At 38.6% G+C, this 21716-nt stretch overlaps 1 protein-coding gene across 8 annotated transcripts in view; it reads left to right on the plus strand.

Annotated features, from left to right (window-relative positions):
* The first annotated feature begins 3639 nt into the window (after window positions 1-3639).
* Window positions 3640-21716, plus strand: part of LOC117423428 (arf-GAP domain and FG repeat-containing protein 1) — a 28336-nt gene continuing 10259 nt past the window's right edge. For 2 of the 8 annotated variants that reach the window (XM_058990250.1, XM_058990252.1), the window contains exons 1-5: window positions 3640-4052; window positions 12917-13010; window positions 20552-20667; window positions 20753-20915; window positions 21085-21271. In XM_058990250.1, the coding sequence (XP_058846233.1) occupies window positions 3886-4052; window positions 12917-13010; window positions 20552-20667; window positions 20753-20915; window positions 21085-21271 (727 nt within the window). In that variant the 5' untranslated portion in view covers window positions 3640-3885. The remainder of the gene's footprint in view (window positions 4053-12916; window positions 13011-20551; window positions 20668-20752; window positions 20916-21084; window positions 21272-21716) is intronic. The other 6 variants (XM_058990251.1, XM_034039204.3, XM_034039201.3 and 3 more) reach the window with 5 other exon arrangements.

A 21716-nucleotide genomic window follows, 5' to 3' on the forward strand; every position in this document is an offset into this window, starting at 1 on the left:
AATGAATCAAATGGTATGACGTGGTTCTCATTGTTGAAACGCCTTTAACAAAAAAAGTACAGTACAAAGGTAGCTGTGGTCTATAAGGATGTTATTTGAAAAAATACATATATTTAATCATACCATAAACTTATATGTTACTATATTTAATAAATTACTTCTAATTATTATTATTACTATTATTATTATTTATTTATTTATTTATTTATTTATTTATTTATTTCTCAGCAGACGTCCTTATCCAGGGCGACTTACAGTCGTAAACAAAAATACATTTCAAGGATCACAGTACAAGTATTAATACAATTAAGAGCATGATAAAATACAATGACTTTGGTTCTAGCAAGTACAAGTATATGACAAAATACGATTCAATAATGGAGCAGGTAACAGTGTCAGTGATAGTTACATCAGGATATAATTAAATACAAAAGTAAAGGAAGAGTGATAAGTGTCCAGAGGGAAAACAGGAGTTCTACAGGTGCTGTCTGAAGAGATATGTCTTGAGGAGGCGCCGGAAGATGGTCAGGGACTGGGCAGTCCTGACATCTGTAGGAAGGTCATTCCACCACTGCGGGGCGAGGGTGGAGAAGGAGCGGGCTCTGGAGGCAGGGGAGAGTAGATGAGGTAGAGCCAGTCTTCTAGTGCAGGAGAAGCGGAGAGGTCAAGTGGGGGTGTAGGGAGAGATGAGGGTCTGGAGGTAGCTGGGTGCAGTCTGGTCAAGGCATCTGTAGGCGAGTACAAGAGTCTTGAAATGGATGCGAGCGGTGATCGGGAGCCAGTGGAGTGAGTGGAGCAGTGGAGTTGCGTGGGAGAAGCGAGGCAGAGAGAACACCAGGCGAGCAGCGATCTGGATGAGATGGAGCGGACGGGTGGCAGACGCAGGCAGGACAGCCAGGAGGGAGTTGCAGTAGTTTAGGCGGGAGAGTACCAGGGTCTGGACCAGAAGCTGGGTGGCGTAGTTGGTGAGGAAGGGTTGGATTGTTCGTATGTTGCTCAGGAAGAATCGTCAAGTGTGTGCCAGAGTGGAGATGTGCTGGGAATAAGAGAGACAGGGGTCCAGAGTGACTCCGAGGTTCTTAGCTGAGGAGGAGGGAGAGAGTGTGGTAGATTCCAGAGGAATGGAGATAGAGAGATCAGAAGAGGGGGAGGAGGAGGGAAAGAAAAGGAGGTCAGATTTAGAGAGGTTGAGTTTGAGGTGATGCGAGTGCATCCAGGAGGAGATAGCAGACAGACAGGTAGAGATATGGGAGGGGTTGGTGGAGTCAGCGGTGGGGAAGGAAAGGAAAATCTGAGCATCATCAGCATAGAAATGGTATGAGAAACCATAGGATGTGATGAGGGGGCCCAGGGAGCGGGTGTAGAGAGAGAACAGGAGAGGACCCAAGACTGACCCTTGGGGGACTCCTGTTGAGAGAGGGCGAGGTGTGGAGGTTGCTCCACGCCAGGTTACCTGGTAAGTGCGGTTGGAGAGGTAGGAGGAGAATCAGGCCAGAGCAGTGCCAGAGATTCCCAGGTCAGCGAGAGAGGAGAGTAGAATAAAGTGATTGACAGTGTCAAAGACAGCAGAAAGGTCAAAGAGAATTAGGACAGAGGAGAGAGAGGCAGCTTGGGCAGAGTTTAGTGAGTTAGTGACAGACAGGAGGGCGGTTTCAGTAGAGTGAGCAGAGCGGAAGCTAGATTGGAGAGGGTCGAGCAGAGAGTGGTTGGACAGGAAAGCAGAGAGCTGGCGGTGTACAGCCCGCTCGAGGGTTTTGGAGAGGAAGGGTAGGAGGGAGACAGGACGGTAGCTCTGGAGGGAGGTGGGGCCGAGGGTAGGTTTTTTGAGGAGGGGAGTGATAGAGGCTTGTTTGAAGGCAGAGGGAAAGAGACCAGAAAGGAGAGAGGTGTTGAGAAAGGAGGAGATGAAGGCAAGTTTAGCAGGAGCAGCAGCTTGAAAGAGGTGAGTGGGGAGGGGGTCCAGGGCACACGTGGTGGGTTTGTGACCCTGGAGCAGGGAGGAGAGGTCAGACGACTAATCTCAATTTCCTGGTTCAAGTTTTCAAAAATAAAATGCACTAGACAGTCTCCTGCCAAGATTGTTATGGCCTGAAGAAGACCTTTGAAAAATCCCTTCAAGTCAGTAATTACAACTGAATTCATATGCATATCAAACATTTAAAATAGAGTTTCCATACTTCACAGTATTCATATCACCCCAAACCTAACCCAGTCATGAACAGGACTGCATTATCACAGCTGGTAAAACAATATATGTGTACATAACAGTTAATCTCAACTTTTCATATACATTATTATGAATTTGAACATTTTACTTGGACATCATATGGTGGTTCATACGAATTGTTATTAATGGAACTTTTCTGCAATGAACATTGACTTGATTGCAAATCTGGATAGTTGGCAGCAGATGGTGTCAGACTGTATGTTATGCTTATAGGTATTGGTTCTGTATGCTTCTTTTGAATTTTGCAGTTGCTATGATCTGTTAGAAATTCCATCAGTGACCAGCACACGTCTGTCCTGCTCAGACCTGGTAGTGTTCAACTGGTTTTGATGGTTCAAGAGAGGTTGTTGCTACAATCTGAAACGAATTTATACCTGTGCACCTTTTTCATTTGCCTGCTATATACCAATAAATACTGTTAGGATACCAGTAGCTATTTGTTCCAATTCCCAACTAATATAAATCACTAGCAGTTGCTATATATTTATCTTGATGTTCTTGTGTTCAGGCAGTGATTGAACTTCAACTTTGACCATTACTGAGAAATATGGGCAGTTCCACTTCCTCAATTTGAGTTAATACTAGTCGTTAATGATGTTTCTGCTCTTTCTCCTGACGTAATTGGCCAATAAATAATGACGCAGGCTTAGACCTTGTCCTGTACTTCAAAACTGATTTCAAAACCTTTTCCTTACAGATTTGCATTGGCTAGCACTCAGCATTAAGGTCTATTTTTATACCTCCAAGGTTGTTATAGAAAAAGGCTTGTTGTTGTGTACAATACAACTGTCAGTGGTACTGTGTAAGGTACAGTAGTTGTTATAAAAGTTTACTGTATTAAATGCCAATACATTAACCACGAGTTAAACCCTTGTTTTATGTCATACATGGCACATACTGTACAAATATAGATTATAAAATTTAGATGAATACTCTTCCTGATGTGAATCAGTTGTCCCAGTGAAAAGCTTTTCAGGAAATCCCAATTTTGCTTTTGCCCACTATTTTGATTTCAGCAATGCCTGTGAAAGCTGGATGAAAGTTAACTTCAAGAGTACTGCAACCATTTTCTAAGAAATAAGCTCTATGTGCACTTAGGATATCATATAGCCACAACTGACATGTGCCTGAGGATCTCATAGCATTATTAGAAGGTGAATCTGTGTTAAGAGAATTAACATGGCATCAGTAATCTAGGAATGGGTTTTGCAATTTACATATGTTAAACGTTTTTCATCTGTCTAGGGAACTTGTTGAACAATATGTTGGACAAGAAACATTGTATTCATTCTTTGGCGATGTGATACTAGAAATTCCCCATACCGATAATATACTATACTGTGTAATATATGTGCATGTAATATAAGAATGATTGCCAAACTACTGGGTGGCGCTAGTCAGCATATGGAAGATGTCTATATGCAGTATGTGAGGTTCCTCTTGCCGCTACACACTGTCTCCTTGTTCGTGGAAACTGGGCTGTTGAGAATTCCGACCTCTAATTCCGGTTCGACTCTTCATTCAGCCGCCCTGCTCTGTGTCTCTCTCTGTGTTTGTCTGTATCTGTGCGCCGCCGCGTCAAGTTTTAGGCAACTGAAAATTCCCGTCGTTTCTGGTTTTTGAGCCTCCCTCCCCGTATCCCATTCCCAACCCCGGCCATGGCGGCAAGTGCAAAACGAAAGCAGGAGGAGAAGCACCTGAAGATGCTGCGGGAAATGACGAGCCTGCCTCCCAACAGAAAGTGCTTTGACTGCGACCAGCGCGGCCCGACCTATGCCAACATGACCGTGGGCTCGTTCGTCTGCACCTCTTGCTCTGGCATCCTGTGAGTATATAAACACTAACACCAACGAAGCGTTTGAAGTTTACAGGCAGCAGCATGGACCTGTTCAGTTACAGACAGGGTCCATAGGGGTATACCAGACACAGTTTTAAAGGGGTTTTTAGGTCATTGGTTTATTGGGTTTCCACTTAGGAGACAACTACTGTACTCTTTTACATGTAGGATTACGCAGCAATTTCCATGTTCCATCTCAGAACATTAAAGACCATTGATATGTTTGGTTAATTTAGCTATATCCCGGTATATCGAAAACTGGCATGCATAAGTTACAAGACATGCCCATATTTGCAGTGTAGTCTGCCATTACTATTAACTGAAATATAAAGAGGTTATTCTTAATGGCATTAAATAATAGGGGCCATTTATTAAATCTATCTAGTACGATTTATTCATTTCTATACTTCTGATGTACACCTAACATTAAGCTTGTATTTGGGTAAACCCACAGAAAGTGTTTCCAATATTTTCAAATATATTTGTTTTTGTTTAAAACTGGTAACTGCACTTTTCAGTTTTGACCTGTAAACAGAGCTACTTTCTGTTGGGTGACATCATTTCTGCAGTTTTCTCTATAAAACTAAACCCTTTCCTGTGCTTTTCTAACAACTGAATGCCATGAACATTTAAAAGAAAGCAATGACATTTGCTTGTTTAAACTAGGATGTGTGTGTGTTTAATACATTGATGTAACAACATGTGGATTCCTAGGAGGGCCTAACATAAAGCATAGATATATTCCATTGGATTTCTGTATTGCCTTAACTAGTCTTATAATCAGAGTTCTGATTTGAGATTTTAAATGAATGTATCTGTTAATATTAATGTATATCTGTCTTTATTTTTTTATCCAAGATTGGGACTAATCAAACAATTTGAAACCAATGTAAGACTTTTACAAGGAGGAGTTGTGGACCTTGTCTAACTGTGCCACTTGCAGCTACTAGATTTGAAAAGGAATGTCTTGCCTAGGCATGCCTGTTGAGGTGACAGATATGAGCTGCTGTTGGGTGTTTACTGTCTCTGCACATGGTTGTGGTCTTTTACTTTAAAACAAAATTATTGACTGTTTACTCCTTGAATTGGATCTTCTAGAGTGATATTCTTCTAAATCCATATTCAAGTTACACTTTAACATTCTAAATTTGTATAAAAAACAACCGCGATTGACCCTGTCCATTTCTTACATTTGTAATGGTGAAAATGTTTACTGTACAGTAAAAATGATCCACTAATCAGAATTAGCAGCTGTAAAGTTTAGGCTTATTATAGGCTTGTTTGCTTTCATGAATGCAAGGCTATTTCTGCAATGAAATAAATGCTGTTTCTGGCTAACCAAAGAAAGACCCAGTTTAGTGCTTTATCAATGAAATGGTAAATGGGCAGTTTAACTTTTAGGGTAAGCTGGTTTTTAGGGTAAGCTGGTACAGTCATCCACCATTGCAATGTTTTAAGTGCCTTCTTTTTTTTTGCTTCTTGTCATGTACTACTGCATCCAGTTTCTGCTTTGGATTGCAACTGCATTGGCCTTCCCATTGAAAATATGCTGACTGTTTTATCTGGGTGTTAATGGTGTTGGAGACTGTGCCTGCAGCCAGTGGAGAGTTTAGTGCCTTTGGTAGATAATCCATTTATCAGTCTAGCCCTCCCAAGTAAAGCACATTGTGTCAGGTTTCATTTGCAACAAAGCTTTGTGCATTCAAGAAATGATGTGGCATGATGTAGCAGTTTTCATGCATTGAATACTTTTGTACATTGTCACATCACTTGGGCTGCCAAGTGAAATACTGTATAAAATATTGAAGAGCAAAGCTACTGTAGGAACCAAAATCATTTAAGAATAACTTTTTGAAATAATTCAGTCTTACTCAAATTAAAATCTTTCAATTCATCTAGTTCTTGTGAAACACGTCAAATTTGGAACAAGTTAATCTACCCAGATACCTGTGTGGTGTGTAATTTCCAAAGCTCAGTCTTACCAGAGTAAACAGCAGTGTGGAGTAGCGGTCAGGGCTCTGGACTCTTCACCGGAGGGTCGTGAGTTCACTCCCAGGTGAGGGACACTGCTGCTGTACCCTTGAGCAAGGTACTTTACCTAGATTGCTCCAGGAAAAACCCAACTGTATAAATGGGTAATTGTATGTAAAAAAATAGTGTGAAAAAAATGAATAATAATAATTGTATGTAAAAAGAATGTGATATCTTGTAACAATTGTAAGTCGCCTTAGATAAGGGCGTCTGCTAATAAATAAATAAAAAATAAATAATAATTTGGAAATGTTAGTTAGCTGTTATGTGATGGTCTAAAGCTTCTCTTATTAGTGTTCATCCAGCTAGGTTCACAACAAAAAATGTAGCCTTGCATACAAGCTTTTATCCTTAAAAAGTGCCAATTGTAGATTTATATTAGAAATCTCCCAGGAGTAAATAGGTTGGAATAAGTTGTGTGTGAGAGATTACCTTCGCTCACACACGCAAAGTAGATCGCCCACTGAGAAGCTGCCAGAAAAGTGTCTTGGATAGATTGATTAGCTGACCTCCAAACTAATAAGATGAACAAACAGTTCCAGTATTTATTTGTTACATTCTTAGTGTTCATTATACAGGTTTTATGAAGATTTTTCAAGCCCATTATCTGTTTTGCTTCATTAGCAATTACAGAGATTAAACGTGTGATTTACAACCTACTGTTGGATGTATTTAATGTCCACGTTCTGGTAAAATTGAAGACACCAGTAATCACCAGATGCCATGTATACTATTTATCCCTTTAAAAAAAAAAAAAAAAAAAAAAACACACATTTTTTGAAAAATGTAACATTGGGACCAATATACAATAATATAAAAATCAACTTTATAAGATAAATTAGTTATCTTTTGCCAAATCATTTTCATGGTTAGATTCATAATACAAAATACTGGAACCTAATCAAATAATAGTACAAGGCCAGGCATATAGCTACATTTCCTGAAACTGACCGCCAAACGAGTCTCTGGCCAGTCTGCTTTTGAGATGTTTTGAGATGTCTGCTGAATCATATTGGAATTAATTAAACAAAAAATAAAGGTCTGCTTAGTAGCACGAGACACATTTGTGTTAATCATTTGTTGGCTAAATAAGAAAGTTGATTCATTTTTGTGTGTTGTGTGTGAAACGGTGTAGTGGGCTTGTGAACCTCAAAAGTAAATTCTGTGATACTGTTATAAGTTTCTCCACACATTGGTGGTTTGTTGAGTCAGAGAGACAGTACGTTTTTGCATCTTTGTGCCAGTAATCTTAGATCTGGAACTGCCTGTGTGGGCTGTAGAGTAGAAAGTTTACTTTCTGGAAAGTACGACAATAACCACCATAAAAAAGTACCTATCCGACTTAGGAATATAAAAGTGTGTAAGTTGTTATATTTACTTAATTGCTATATATACAACCATGAGCGATCATGTTTTAGCAGCCACTTTTAAACCTGCCTATAGTAAAATAAAATGAGATTGCTTTAAAAAGCTCTTAGTAGCATTGGTCAGCATTGAATCCCCCACAGCAGTAGTATTGCTCATCTACAGCCTTTTCAAATATACTTTTAACTAGGAGACTACGTAAAATGCTGAAAATAAAATGTATCAAATCTAATGGTTTCTTAGTTCCAGTGTAACCCGTTGCATAAACTGCAAACCATTGGGGTGAAACTGAGCAACAGGAAATGATTTGGTATTGTGAAGCAACAACAACTTTTACTCTGCATATTCCAAATTTAAGTATAAAATACTAACAAAGCAGTCTGTTCTGGGGGAATAAAATACTGTTAAACAATGAAACCAAACATTTCAGGGGCCCTTTGAAAATAAAGTTTCGGTCTCAATGGGTAAATCTACTAGTTAAATAAATACAGTAAAAGAGTATGGATGTTAATGTAGTAAGCATTTGTTGCTAATTTACTTATCAGGTACAGTGGCACAAAATGCTGGATACTAGCTTACTGTAGATGTGTGTTTTACTTGCTGGCAGTTGTGTCTCTCTCTAGGACTAAAAATGCACAGTTTTGCCAAATTAATATATTTTGGGAGTTTCAGATTAATGTTCCAGGTGAGTTCGTTGGGACATCTATTAATCGCTGTTATTTCTGCTGTTTGTGAATAAATGACCTGTGTCAGGGCTGCAGAATCGTTGTGCACCGAAGGATTTGGTTGGGACCCGAAGATTTTCTAGCTATAATTTCTTTGGAACCGACAGGAACATTCTCATGTCAGCATCAGCTGTTGAATTTCAAGTTTTTCATGAATTTACAAAGATGGGGAGGCAGTAACTTAAAAGGAAAACCATACAGTAAATCCTTGACATCTTTGTCCATCACAAGTATTTTAATTCTACCAGAGTGTTCTTCAAATCAAACATCAGAGCTTGAATTTCATTTTTGTGTGCTGGGGGGATTTTCCCCCTCTGCTTCAGTCAATGGGGGTGGGATTCCAAACTTTTAGGGGGAATGGCAAAAAAATATGAGAAATATGCGCGTAACCTTCGGTGCGCTGGCGCCCCAAAATTAATGGGACCGGGTTTTAAGAGTAAAGTGAAAGTCACCGCTTGCAAAACACCGAGATAGACTTAATATCATATTTTTTTTCCCCTCTTTACTTACTGCAGTGTGCGGAGTTTCTATAATGCTTAAAGATAGTGGCCAAGAATCACGTACAAGAGAATTGTCATGCGGCATTAAAAATTGGATGAAAAATACAGTAGCTTGGTGTCTTAAAATATCTCTGGGGGATTTTCCTGCACTGAAAGTTGCAGATATGTGGGAGCAACTTGGAAAATGCATGATTCCTGCAATCCCCCACTGAAATTCATGCTTAGTTTTCCCATGCAGCTTGTTGCCTTTGCACTGCTGGTTATAAGACTGTTGTTGGGAATGCTGCTGTTAGCCATAGTGCTGGCATCTGTTTTATAATAATAATATCTTTACTTTTATATGGTGCCTTTCAAAGTGGGCCACCATCACAAAGCACTTTACAGAGGTAGATTGTGAATCGTGCATTGTAAGTGACTCTGCATAGACATGGATTTAACATCTGATCTGCAGGATGGAGCACAAGGAGGTTAAGTGACTTGTTCAGGGTCACACAGTGAGGCAGTCAGTGGCAGAGGTGGGATTTGAACTGGTGACCTTCTGGTTACAAACCCTGGACTTTAACTACTGGACCACACTGCCTCCTAATAGAACAGAGCTCAAACCGATGCCCCCTGTCAAACAGAAGCTAAATAGCCTCAGGCCTGTGAAATGAGTGTAAACCTAGCCCAGGGCAAGGTGCTCTTTAATCTGGATCAGTGTCTGTTTTTGAGAGATTGTATTTAATCCAGCCAGTAATAATATTGCAGTGCTAGTTACATAGGCTTTTGGGATCAGGAGACAGTGTGGAGGAAATGTATTATAAACATTTTTTTCTTTCAGAAATTTGTCCTAATGTATACATATACAAATAAACTGTTAACATTCCAAAAATAAATATTTAACTGTTAAAGTAATGCACACATCATTGCAGCAGTACATACAGGTGTTCTATGTGTACAGGTGTTACAAATGTACAAAGGTTCTTGGCAACATATATTTGATGTGTGGGTGGACTTGTGTATACTGTGGAGTTGGCACAGTAGACATGTGGTGAAATATAAAACTGGTCCAATTTTGCAGTAAAGTAAATTCCAAAATTGCACATAGCAGTATTTTTCCACCGATACTGTAGATTTTTTAAAATGTGTTGTCTGCTTGAACATGCAGTACTATTACTGCTGCTGCTTTATCAGACATTTTGGAAAAATTGGCAGCACTTGAGTGTCCTGAAGTTCTTCTATTTATTCTTCCTGGCTCACTTTCCAAATCCCTTTACAGCCCACCAGGTACAGTATTTGTTCAGACAGACTATTGCAGGAATGTACCTCCAGTGTAAAGGGCTGTGGAAAGATGGCAGCTGGCTGGCTGATTGCCAGAGACGCACATGCAGCTGGGACTGCCAGGGTCAGTTTTTCCTTTTATTCTATAACTGAAACCATTTCCTGGCAGCATGCCAGCCTTAATGATGTTTTGTAAAACATTTCAGAAGAATGTTCGATATCCTAAGATAAACATTCTCCCTACAATTGGAATGGGGCCATCTTATCAGCACCACCTTTGTTATGTTTGCTGACAACGAAAGTCAGTAATCTCCATTTAGTGGGGCACTTGCTTAGGATCCGAATGCTGTCATTCTATCCTTCTTATTATCCACCATTGTAGATGCAATGTATCTGTCACACTTTAGAGTCTAAAATATAACTAGAGAACTGCTTAACTTGTTTAGGACATTTAGATTCATTATAAACTGTTAAGCACCCTTATGCCTTACAGACTTGCCACTGCAAGACCTGCACTGTTTATCCTTTATATCTTGATCAGTACTGCACTAAGTACAGTATGCATATAACAAGAAGTACAGAACATGCAGTGCTTTTGGAGTATAGCCTAAATGGCAGTGGAAGTTAATTATTTAGCAGTCTGTTCTAGTGTTACAGTTCATTCTGCTGGCATATAGCTGCCACATAGGAAATCTCCCTCCCCCCCCCCACATTAAGCGAGAGATCCTCTCTTCAGTAATGATTTTGACTAATTCTAAAGGGTACAAAATGAAATGGGAAGGGGTGTTTATCTAAAGAGGACTGGTTTGGTACTGCGCACAATGTTTGAGGGCATCGATCGTACCAAGTGTAAACTGATGTTATCCAAGATCTGACAGTTTCAAGGAGCAGGAAAAAGTGGTGTTTTAATGTAGCTGAGCTGTTAAAAAATAAAAGTAAATTGCTAATAGTGCTGCATTTTAGCCAATAGAATTAGAATACAGCACTCTCAAATAATTTGCACTCAAATCACACTGATTGTCTTAGGTACACTGTATTTGTTGAATTGGTTCCAGGATAGAGATGGATATATGCTGAAGCTAAATAGTGTATTTTTTTTAAATTTTGTTTTCTTTGTTGACCAGTGTTTTGCTTTGAGATAGTAAGTCACGCATCCAGCCTTGCAGCCTCAGATTACCCTTGGCTGCCATGTGCACAGTAGATCATCCTGGAATAAGCTGGTGTCAGCCATGCATTGCCAGTCAGTACAAAGTACTGCAGTGTATTTGAATTTCCTGGAAGCCTCCTTCTGACTGATCTATTGTATTATTTTCAAGGAAGGGCTCAATTTACAACACAATGCATGCATACAGTACTAAAGAGTTTAGTCCAAACAGATACTGTATGTTCTCTGTAATGAAAACAAACTGGTAGCCATTACTGAACATCTTTTGATGTTTTTACAGTAACATTTGATCATTAATTTCCTGTACTAACTTGTTGTGGTTTCCCTGTAGACATGCCTGTGCATTTGCTGCCTACTGTAGGGAGTATTTGAGAATAGTCAGTCTGGAAGGGAGAGTTCATTGAGACCTGTTTTTGAGGATAATACTGGAATTTGATGAGGAATGGGGGGTGCATTTTTCACTGGCACAGAAAACCAGCTCAGAAATATGAATTGAACTATACAATGATCTAAGCTTTTAGAATGGGATGATTTCTCCTAATGGCCGTGTGACAGGGTCTCACGTCACGTGCGTGGGTAGCCGCTGTTTACAAAGTACAGAGAGACATTGTGGGGTGGAGTTGAAACGCCGACACAGGCGCGCAGGATTTATTAACACAAACAGAAACGAAAGTAAAGGTGGTCATGTGACGTTACCAGCCATGGTAACGCACAGAGGACACATACAGCAAGCTGTACAAAAGGCAAAAATAAAACACAGTATAAAAACTACAAATAAAAGGTGCCCCAGAGGGCGAGTGCTAGCCTTATAAACGAGGCGTCCCGCTCCAGAAACCGGCTACACTACGTAACCCTCGCTATACATCACATGGGATCACTATCCCCTAACTAACCTACTCATGAGCCAGTATTCATACAATGACTCGTGCTGCTTCATACGGCCTTGGCTGGGCATTGCCTTCACAAGCACCGCTTGCAGTCTCAGGTGGCGTAGCGGTCGTTCCTGCAGCGCGGACCCTCTCCTCCTCTCTTACAGTCGCCTCGAACCATCTCCCGCGGATGTTTTTAAACTGACAGACACTCGGTCAAGACCCGCCCACCTGCTGATTGAGGTCCAGCACAGCCAATCACTTGCTGCCCTTCCCCTCAACCAAGCCTAGCAGGCAGTAAGTCTCAATCCTGCCACAGAAATACAGTGAATTCACAAGCTGCAATTTTTTTTAACTTGCAAAATGCTTGCAGTTTTTACTTCTTGTCTAAATGTTTGCAGAAGCCATTCAATTGGATCACTGCACCACTTAAATGTGTAATATCCTGTTGTTCACATGTGAACTGAAGGTTATCTGGTCATTAGAGTTTTTTGTTTGTTTGCTTCATTTAAGGACAGGTTGTAAGCATTCTTGTCAAGTCAGCTTTTATGACTTATAAATTCTGTCACTTTTTTAAATTATCTAAATACTTGATATGTTGAATGAAAGTGCTTTGAAATGTCAACAGTTAATGGAGTTAGTTTATCATATTGGATATTATTTTGAAAATGGTGTAGGTGTACTGACAGACATGCAGACAGATGGACAGTCTTTAACAGGCATTATGCATTTGGAAGCCTATTTTGTTAGTTTTGTTTTTCATACAATAATATGACTTTTCTAGTCATTCTGTTATCCAAGATCAAAAAGGTTTGCTCACTACTTTTAACAAATAACCTTTTAGGTGGAACTGCTCCAGAAGTCAGTTGTACAATTATTTTTTGACATCATGTTTATGTAGAAAAAATATATTGAACCTCTTTGTTTGTGTTTACAGACGAGGCTTAAATCCACCCCACAGAGTGAAGTCTATCTCCATGACTACCTTCACACAGCAGGAAATAGAGTTTTTGCAGAAACATGGCAATGAGGTAAGTCATTTCAGCCAGGGACTGGGTAAAACAGGAAACTTGCTGCAACAGTATACTGTAAAACAAGTTCTGCTGCATTTTATTCCTGGTTATCTGTATGGAGCATACCGATTTTTAGGAATGTGTTATTTTACTAAACTGATAATTGTATGCCCTCTTCATTCATAAGCAGCGTTAGAATACTGTACTAACTGGATTGTATGCATTTGTATGAACATTCAAAGCTATTGTTTAAAGCACATTAACTGCTGAAGATATGTCACACAACAGTTTGACAGCAGTGACATTTTTTTTCTTTTCTTGGCCCTGTGAGGATAGTGGAATGTTTAAACAAACACAAGCCATGTGGCAAAAGGCAGAAGGCTTAAGGAAGTTTCTAGTGACAATTTCCTTTATATCCTTTTAGCAAATCTTTAAAAAAACAAAAAAACTACCGAGTAACAGAGAAGGCTATTTGCTGGTCTGTCTCATGGAAATGTACTTGGATTATTAACATTACTGTAAAGTAAACATGTGCCATGCTTGTATAATAAAATATCAAGACTCCACAAAAAATTCATATGAGGGGCATAGAGCCTATTAAGACACAGTAACGCACAGTATTTTTTAAAAAATTTTAGCAGCCTGTGTTTGTGAAAAACAATACTTTGACAGTATTATCTTTCATTCTTTCATTGTGAATTTGATACCAGATCTGCAGCTGAGAAAATGATGAATTCATTATTTTGTCAAAAGTCATTTCTTACATCTTTTCTTACATATGAGCAACCAGACTAATTATTGCAATACCTTTGTTTTAATTATTTATTTATTTTTTTACACAATGTATTTTAAGGATAAGTCTAAAAACGTGATAGTCATAGTATGGATGTGCGTGTCAGAGTATGGTTTATATTACATTCATGGTTTTCTGCTGGAATAAGTTAGTCAGTACTATACACCAGAGGTGTGATGATCAAGATGTCTTTCCTGAATAAACACACCTCTTGTGAAGTGGTTATTTGGGTCTGGCCCTGGATCCTCCACTGCATGTTGTCTATAAACAGAAACCTGAGCGCCTGGAGAGGAATTATTATTTAGCTTCAGAATTGCACATTAAACGAGTGTCTACTATAGAGGCTTCTAAACAGAACGTAAAACAAACACCAGCTTTCGGAAAACAAACTTGAAAGTCAGCACAGAAAAAAGTATTCCTGTCGGTTGTAGCCAAGTTAAGTCAGTACTACAGGTACAATCTAGCACAGCCACCTCGCTTCAAACAACCTGCTGCTTACTTTTTAACCACAGTTAGAATTTTAGACCTGAATTAGGCATGCTTGCTTTCTTTTGACTCAGAACTAATAAAATAAATTCCTGGATGGTACAAAAGCATGACAACGAACGTGCTGCATATATGGCCTTTATTAAAGAATGCCAGATGCCCTTGAGGGTAACTGAGTTTTGGGACTGTTTCTAATGTCGTTGTCCACATCTGTAACTTTTTGCAGTAGACTCTAATCTGTGAAAACACATGTATGCTGCTGTTCAGGATATGAAGTTTGTCTGTAGCTTTTTTCTGTTTCACCTCCACTTCCTGCCATTGGAATACTGTCAAAGGAAGACATTTATTTATTTATTTATTTATTTATTTATTTATTTTTGGCTTCTGCTTGAAATACTGTTTGTTTTTTCTTGTTATGAATATTGTGTGCACTGAACAATACCCATGATACATAAAACATTTGCATATTAAATGACCACAACACTAGGTTCAACACTAACAGGTTCCTGTCTCTCTTTAACAGGCTTTACTGTGTACAGTGTGTTTCATTGGTAGAGTTAAGTTGAGATTTGCCCAACACTTTGTAGCTCATCTCCTACAAAGACTCTGTGGTGCATCTGCCGCATGTGGAATGGTTCAAAGCTTCCTGCTGCTGAATGAGTTCTATAAGCTTTTGATTGCCACGGGCTTCAAAACTCTGCCTCATCGGAACTTTCAAGTGAACCTTTGAGGGACGAAACAAATGGAGTAGTTGTTTAATCCTGGACAAGAGCACGCTCTGTAAATGAAACGCATCTAATCCTCTTTTTTCAAACTCAATTAAAAAAAATAATAATAATAATAATAATAATAATAATAATAATAATAATAATAATAATAATCTGCAGTATGTGCTGGGAGTATTTTGGTGTAAAATACATTCCAAGTGGGTTAAATAGTTTACTCTTTTCCAGGGATAAAGCTTTTCCACCATATCATTAGCAAAGGTAGAGTGTAAACAGATTTGAGATGATTGCAATAATTGTTCAGTTTACTGACCTCAATTCTATAGTTAGTCCAGTGACTCCAAAGTAATGAACTGTGGTTGCAGGGTATGTGGTAGATCTGTGTATTGGTTATTGCAGGCTTTGGAGGAATCTTTCTGTAGCGAGGAAAAAGCCTCCTGGGGAGGAATGCTGCATGATCTTGCCTGGATATTTTGCTGATTTTATTAAAATTGTTTATTATTAAATGCATTTTAGTTAACACAGTTTAGTAGTGATAAAATAATACAAACTATAGGTATATTGACAGTGCTAGTATTGGAAGCTGAAATAATACATACATTTCATCTTAGTGATGGCTGCTTCTGATATTTTCACAAGGGTGCAATATAACCTGGAAGTACAATAAAGGGGACACAAGCTGTATTCACAAAACCACCTTTTGAGAAGTGCTTCACCCCTGCACCTCCAAATACTGCTCCTCAAAAATGCGTGTTTTGTTTGACAGTTCACCAAAATGTGATTTGATAGGATAATAATGTCTGCGTAACAATCTGTTGGAGGGGGACAGTCTACTTTTGTATTAACGTGATCAGCATCAACTGGTGATTTCATTCAGCAGTTCCTACTCTGGTTTATAGTCCAGTCCGTGAGGTGAAGCAACAGTAGTGGAGTGCCAAACAATATAGTTATGGTAGTTGAGTTTGTGAAGGTGTTGACTGCATTGCTGCTACCAGACTGCCTCTATTCTCAATCCTCAGGTTTTGTTGAACCTCCCTGCTATAATTATCAAAAAAGTACAATGCCAGGTTTAAATATGTACAGCACAGTGGTACTGCATATATATCGTAATTTGAAGCTTTATGATCCTAATCAAAATAAATCCTGGCTACAGTTTTTTGCACTCCAATTAAATAGAAGAACAAATATTCGTTTCTTTGACTGCATCATTCAGAGTCTGCTGGTAGTTGTGTCCTTGTAACAAGGTTAGAACAGGAAGGCTCGCGTCCTGTGGGAACTATACACGCCCGTTCAATGTGGAGGATGATGGTAGTGAAAACAGGTAGAGTAAAAACAGCGAAGGAGTAAGAGCTGCAGTGTCCTATGTAATCTAAATAACTGTGTAAACCAGTTTGTTGTATCATTCAACTACTGTGTTCCTTCATTTTTTTCCCCTCCTTTTAAGCAGCAACTTTGTGTAGGCCTACTTCATTAATAACTAGTTTGTACTTGTAAACCTGTGGTGTTTCTTTTTTAATTCATTTTTAGAGCCATATATTGTGATGTCGGAGGCAGTTTGGCCTGATTTACACTGATCAGAAAGTGGTTCACTGTGTGACCCATGGGAAATTCACTTGCAATACCTGAGTGTAAAATTAGTAGGTGGAATGTGTCCCATAAAACATTCACACAAAAACATTGAATGCTGGTGTCCTTTTACCTTTTTGTAATTAAATACTGGGGGAAAAAAAAAAAGAAATTATCCCAGAGATGGTATTCTATGTTTTGCAGGCATCTAGGTGAATCTACAGCTCTCAATTTACCAGTGGTTACATAGTGTTCTAATATCTTGGTAGAGACTGCTTTTAGCAAATAGTGATTCACCTTGAGGAAATTGTGCAGGTAGAATATTGTGCAGGAACCCCCACCTTTACAAACTTACTCAGAAACCACCATATACAGTATGAAGCATTTGAGCAGCTCGACGGATCTATTTGTAGCATGTTCAGGCAGAAACTAAAGGATGTGGTTTGTTGCAGTGAAATAGACGGTGATTTCTTAACCCAGATTTTAGTACCAACTAACTGTCACATTTTTTTTTTTGTGGAATATGTAATAATTTAACACCACCTGTTACAGTGTACAGAACCTTGAATTTCTACCGTAACATTTAGATTACATGATAAAATTTAAAACAGGAGTAATTGTTCCAGGCAACGGCACAGGGACCTCTCAACGTGTGGGGTGGAAGAGGAGGGGGGATGGTTCGGTGGTGAGGGTGTACCGGAACACCAAGATGCATTGTCTTTTAAAAATTATCTGAAACTACACAGTACTTTTAGGTTAGTGCTGGGACAAATCTCAGAATGTCCGCCTATAAATAATAGATGGGCTTCAGTGAGTTACAGTAAGGTCGAGTGATTTATAAACTGTCACAGAAACCTGAGATGGAATTGTTTTCTTGTAACTCACTGAAGAGGCCCATCTATTATTTTTTATAATACATGGATTCCCTTGTGATGCTAATATTAAAGAAGACGAGGTTCAGCAGTACAGTTGTTTTTTTTTTTAAACGTAGTGTTTCAGTGCTGTAGATGTTCTACATTGTTATCTGTTAGTGCTTCAGCTTTATTTGGATAATTGCCTTTACTTTGTTTTAATTTCCCGTTCCTCTCCAGTTTATTTTTATTTATTTATTTATTTTTGGACATTCTCATTTTGTTAATGAACATTTCTGTATTGTGGGTGTTGTCGAGTGATTGAAAACGAGACATTTTGTGTTTTGAATTGAAAGCGAAGTCTCTGAGTGGAATGGGTCAAAGTTCAAGTTTATTTTTTAGAGGAATATATATTGTACAGCATTAAAAAACGCAGTGAAAAGACAATTCAGTTAGTGTAACACATTGCATGAATCTTTTAAATGTAGGGGTATTGTGGTGGAATTAGCTTTTATTTTCAAAACGGCTTGGTTGTGTTTGTAACCTTAGAATTTATACATGCAATGCAGGATTCAACGATACTGTGGCACACGTTACTTTTACTTTTAAACCACTGTCTTTATAGGTGTGTATGACTTATTAGTTACCGAAATCTCAGTCAACAACTGAAGACATAGGAGGATAATTTCATACCACTTAATTTGCACCGATGAAACATAATCTGGTTAACAGTACTACTGATGGCATATCAAATGCTTAAATTTAGAACTTAAGGATAAAACAAAATACATTTCGACAAGGAATTGCATTAGTTCTATTACATAGTTGAGCACAAGGTGGTTTCAATAAATACTTCAATTTAAATATTGGCCTACTATGTGATAGTTTGGGTTTTTCAGTCTATGAAACAGTAGTTATATGTTTTTATTTTTAGAATTATTTTTATATGGAATTATTAGTTGAATAAACCGCTACTGAAATAAGACCATTTTGCTACCTACTTTCCAGGCAGGTAGCAAATCCTCACTACTGCCTTAGTTAACTAACCCCGATATATATTTATGCCATTTCCACGTTTTGTTTTATTTGAAGTGTTTAAAGTTAAAATTTCAGTTTTTCATTTGCTTGTTCAGCTACAAAAAGGCACAAGTAAACCTTGTGTTTATTAGTTTATGAAAACATGTCTATGGCCACTGTTTACTGTTAAGAAACGGAAATGGCAAGGAATGAAAAAAAAAAAATGCGTTGTCAACTTTATGTACTATTTATTTTGGGAATAAACAAAACAACATTTAACTTGAACTACTATTTGGCATCCATTGTTTTGTCGTTATTTCACTGGGGTACGTATGTCCTGTCTCTGCCTGCATCCAGAGCAATATAATGGCTTTTATTACTTTTTGAAAATCTAATGAATATCCGAATGACTATTTAAATTATGAGCGAATATCCGAACATAAAAATCCTGTGTTCGTCCCAGCACTGCTTTAGGTCCCGCCTTATCTTAGCGGCGTATGTGAACGTATGCCGTTGGAAATCACATTAGACCCTCAAGGTCCTAGGTCCCAGTCTGAGGTAGAGTAGAAAAATATGTACAAAATATGAGTTCCTTTTTTTATATAACTTTGTTTTTCAGCTCAAAAAAATATGAAAGGGTTAAAAGAAATGCAGAATTGGAGTAAGCGTTCAGTATCTTCAGATAGGGAAGGGTTTTTTTTATGCTTGTAATTACACATAATTTATTGATACAGTATAATTCGCATTGTAGCTATATACCATTACAAGTCAATAATCTTTACAGAACATTGTGCTCCGATACAGTGTTCATCCAATCAAACCACCAGATTTGAAAATGGATACAGTACATTGCTGTGTGTACCATATCTATGTATTACATTGCTTGCTATCCTTTGTCCTGACTACTTCAGCGATTCATTCAGATCTGTTTTGAGACAGGTTCTCAGTGGGACTGCTTCTGGAATGTGGTGAATGTTGTAGTGGTCATTTAGCTGCTGTTTCATAAATGGTTTCCAGGTGCTTTTGTCAACATTTATTGATGGCTAGTCTCTGGTCTGCACAAAACTTTTTTTGTGATTGGTGGGCACACTAGCATTCCAAACTGTTCAGTCACAAGCCAATAGAACAGCATTAATGACTGCTTTACATACAATAGGCTTTTTCTGTCTATTGTACTGTTGGTGCCTGCGTAAACCCATTGTAACAACTGGTGTAGAATGGTACTCTGCAAATTTAGGGGACTTTTTTTTTATTATTATTTCATGTTTTGGGTTTTTAAGCTTTGGAATACAGTTGGAAGCTTGTTTCCTGACAGCTTAAGCAGCCCTTCGGTGAATATAGAAGAACTGGACTGTCAATTAGTAGTGTGCTTAGAAAGATCAATTACAGACCAGTGTAGGGACACCAAGAAATGATTATGGAAATTGCTTGATTTTAGCCTTGGTGAGTTACTATCCTGGCAGAACAACATTGAAATAACAACACATTATGCAGACACGCTAAGCAAGCGCTTCACAAGGTTTACAAAAGCAGTATACATACAGTACATATATACAAACTTATGTAAATTATAATTACAGGATTGTTGAATATTTATGCTTTTAGTGATGATATAACTTAACATCACTCCTACTGTAATGCATTGAAGCTCAGGCCTTATAAATAAATTGTGCTTAGTTTAAATAATTCTGCCAGTTACAGGCTTAAAGAAAGTTCAGTACAGTAAGTTGTGCAACAGTTGGTTACAGTAGATACTGCCTAACCAACACTTTTTTTTGTGACACACAAAAATGCTCTGCTTTGCAATAAAAATAAACAAAAACCTGAGCAGCTGTCAGTTTGCCACAGCTATTTTAGCTAACTTAATATTTCATAAGCCATTTGAGATCCCGACTTTATATCTTCAGTGTTGAGACTCCTTGGGAATAATGTGACGTTGGTCCACTTTGACCTGTGACCGAAGACCGAGAATGTGACTTCTGATGATAGACTTAATACTTCATAACGCAGTCTGTACACAACTGCATTTTATGATTCATTAAGTCAAGGTCTAGGTCAATCTTGTATAGACAGTCTTATGGTTTTACTAAAGTATTATTGATAATCCCTCTTCACTTCTAGCTATGCAAGCAGATTTGGTTGGGATTGTATGATGACAGATCTTCTAGTATTCCTGACTTCAGAGAACCACAGAAAGTGAAAGAATTCCTTCAAGAAAAATATGAAAAGAAACGATGGTGAGTGAACTCCTCCACCTCAATTTGTTCAGCAAGTTTAAGTACAGATTCTGAAACATAAAAATGTGGATGTATCTCCACTCAGGTATGTCCCTGCAGAACAAGCGAGGGTTGTCGCGTCGGTTCATGCTTCCGTGTCGGGCTCCTCCGCCAGCAGCACGAGCAGCACCCCTGAAGTCAGACCGCTGAAGTCGCTTCTTGGAGAGACTGCACCGGCACTGCACTTAAACAGAAGCACACCAGGCCAAGTAGGTGCAAGTCAGAAATAACCATGTTGTACTGCATGCATTCACACATTTGCTGTCGAATTGATTGAATTATAACGTTTGGACTGTCTTGTGTTTTTAGTTATTCCTGTAGAAGAAATTATATGGTTCAGTTTAATGAATTGCCGTTTCTTTTTGATTTACTCTTCAGTCTCCGGTGGTTAGTCGTGTACAAGCACAGCAACAGCAACATTTCCAACAAGACAAGAAGCAGTTTGATCTCCTCAGTGATCTGGGAGGTGATATCTTTGCAGCTCCTGCTCCAGCCCCAGCTCCAACCTCTCAGTCTACAGGCTCTGCAAACTTTGCAAACTTCGCAAATTTCAACAGTCATACAGGTATGATTTAGTAAAAGCAAGGATCGATGATGCTGAATGGATTTTTGTACTGTAACTAATGTGATGAATTCTGCTAATGAGAGGGAAGTGTCTCTGTTTAGGTAGTCACAGGGATAATAATGGTTGGAGCAGAATAGTTGTTGGCCTGCTAATAGAAAAATATCGTACAGAGCTCTGTAGATGGAGGATTTGGTTCTCTTGAGTTAAAAGCACTTGTTGGCATGTAAAGTTTTTACAAGTTCAATATGTATAGTGAGGTTGTACCTAATTAGTCTTGCTTTTCCATTGGACACATTTGCTAAAGTTCCAGCACCTACAATTGCTAGCTTGATTTTTACAAATGGAAGCTAGCTAAAGACTTCGCATTGGTGGTTGGCATGAATACCAAACTTTAATCAAATCAGACTTGTAGGTAGCTTGTGGGTTTTGAGAGTAGGGTCCATAG

Source organism: Acipenser ruthenus, chromosome 17 (assembly GCF_902713425.1).
Source record: "Acipenser ruthenus chromosome 17, fAciRut3.2 maternal haplotype, whole genome shotgun sequence".
NCBI classification, from domain to species: domain Eukaryota; kingdom Metazoa; phylum Chordata; class Actinopteri; order Acipenseriformes; family Acipenseridae; genus Acipenser; species Acipenser ruthenus.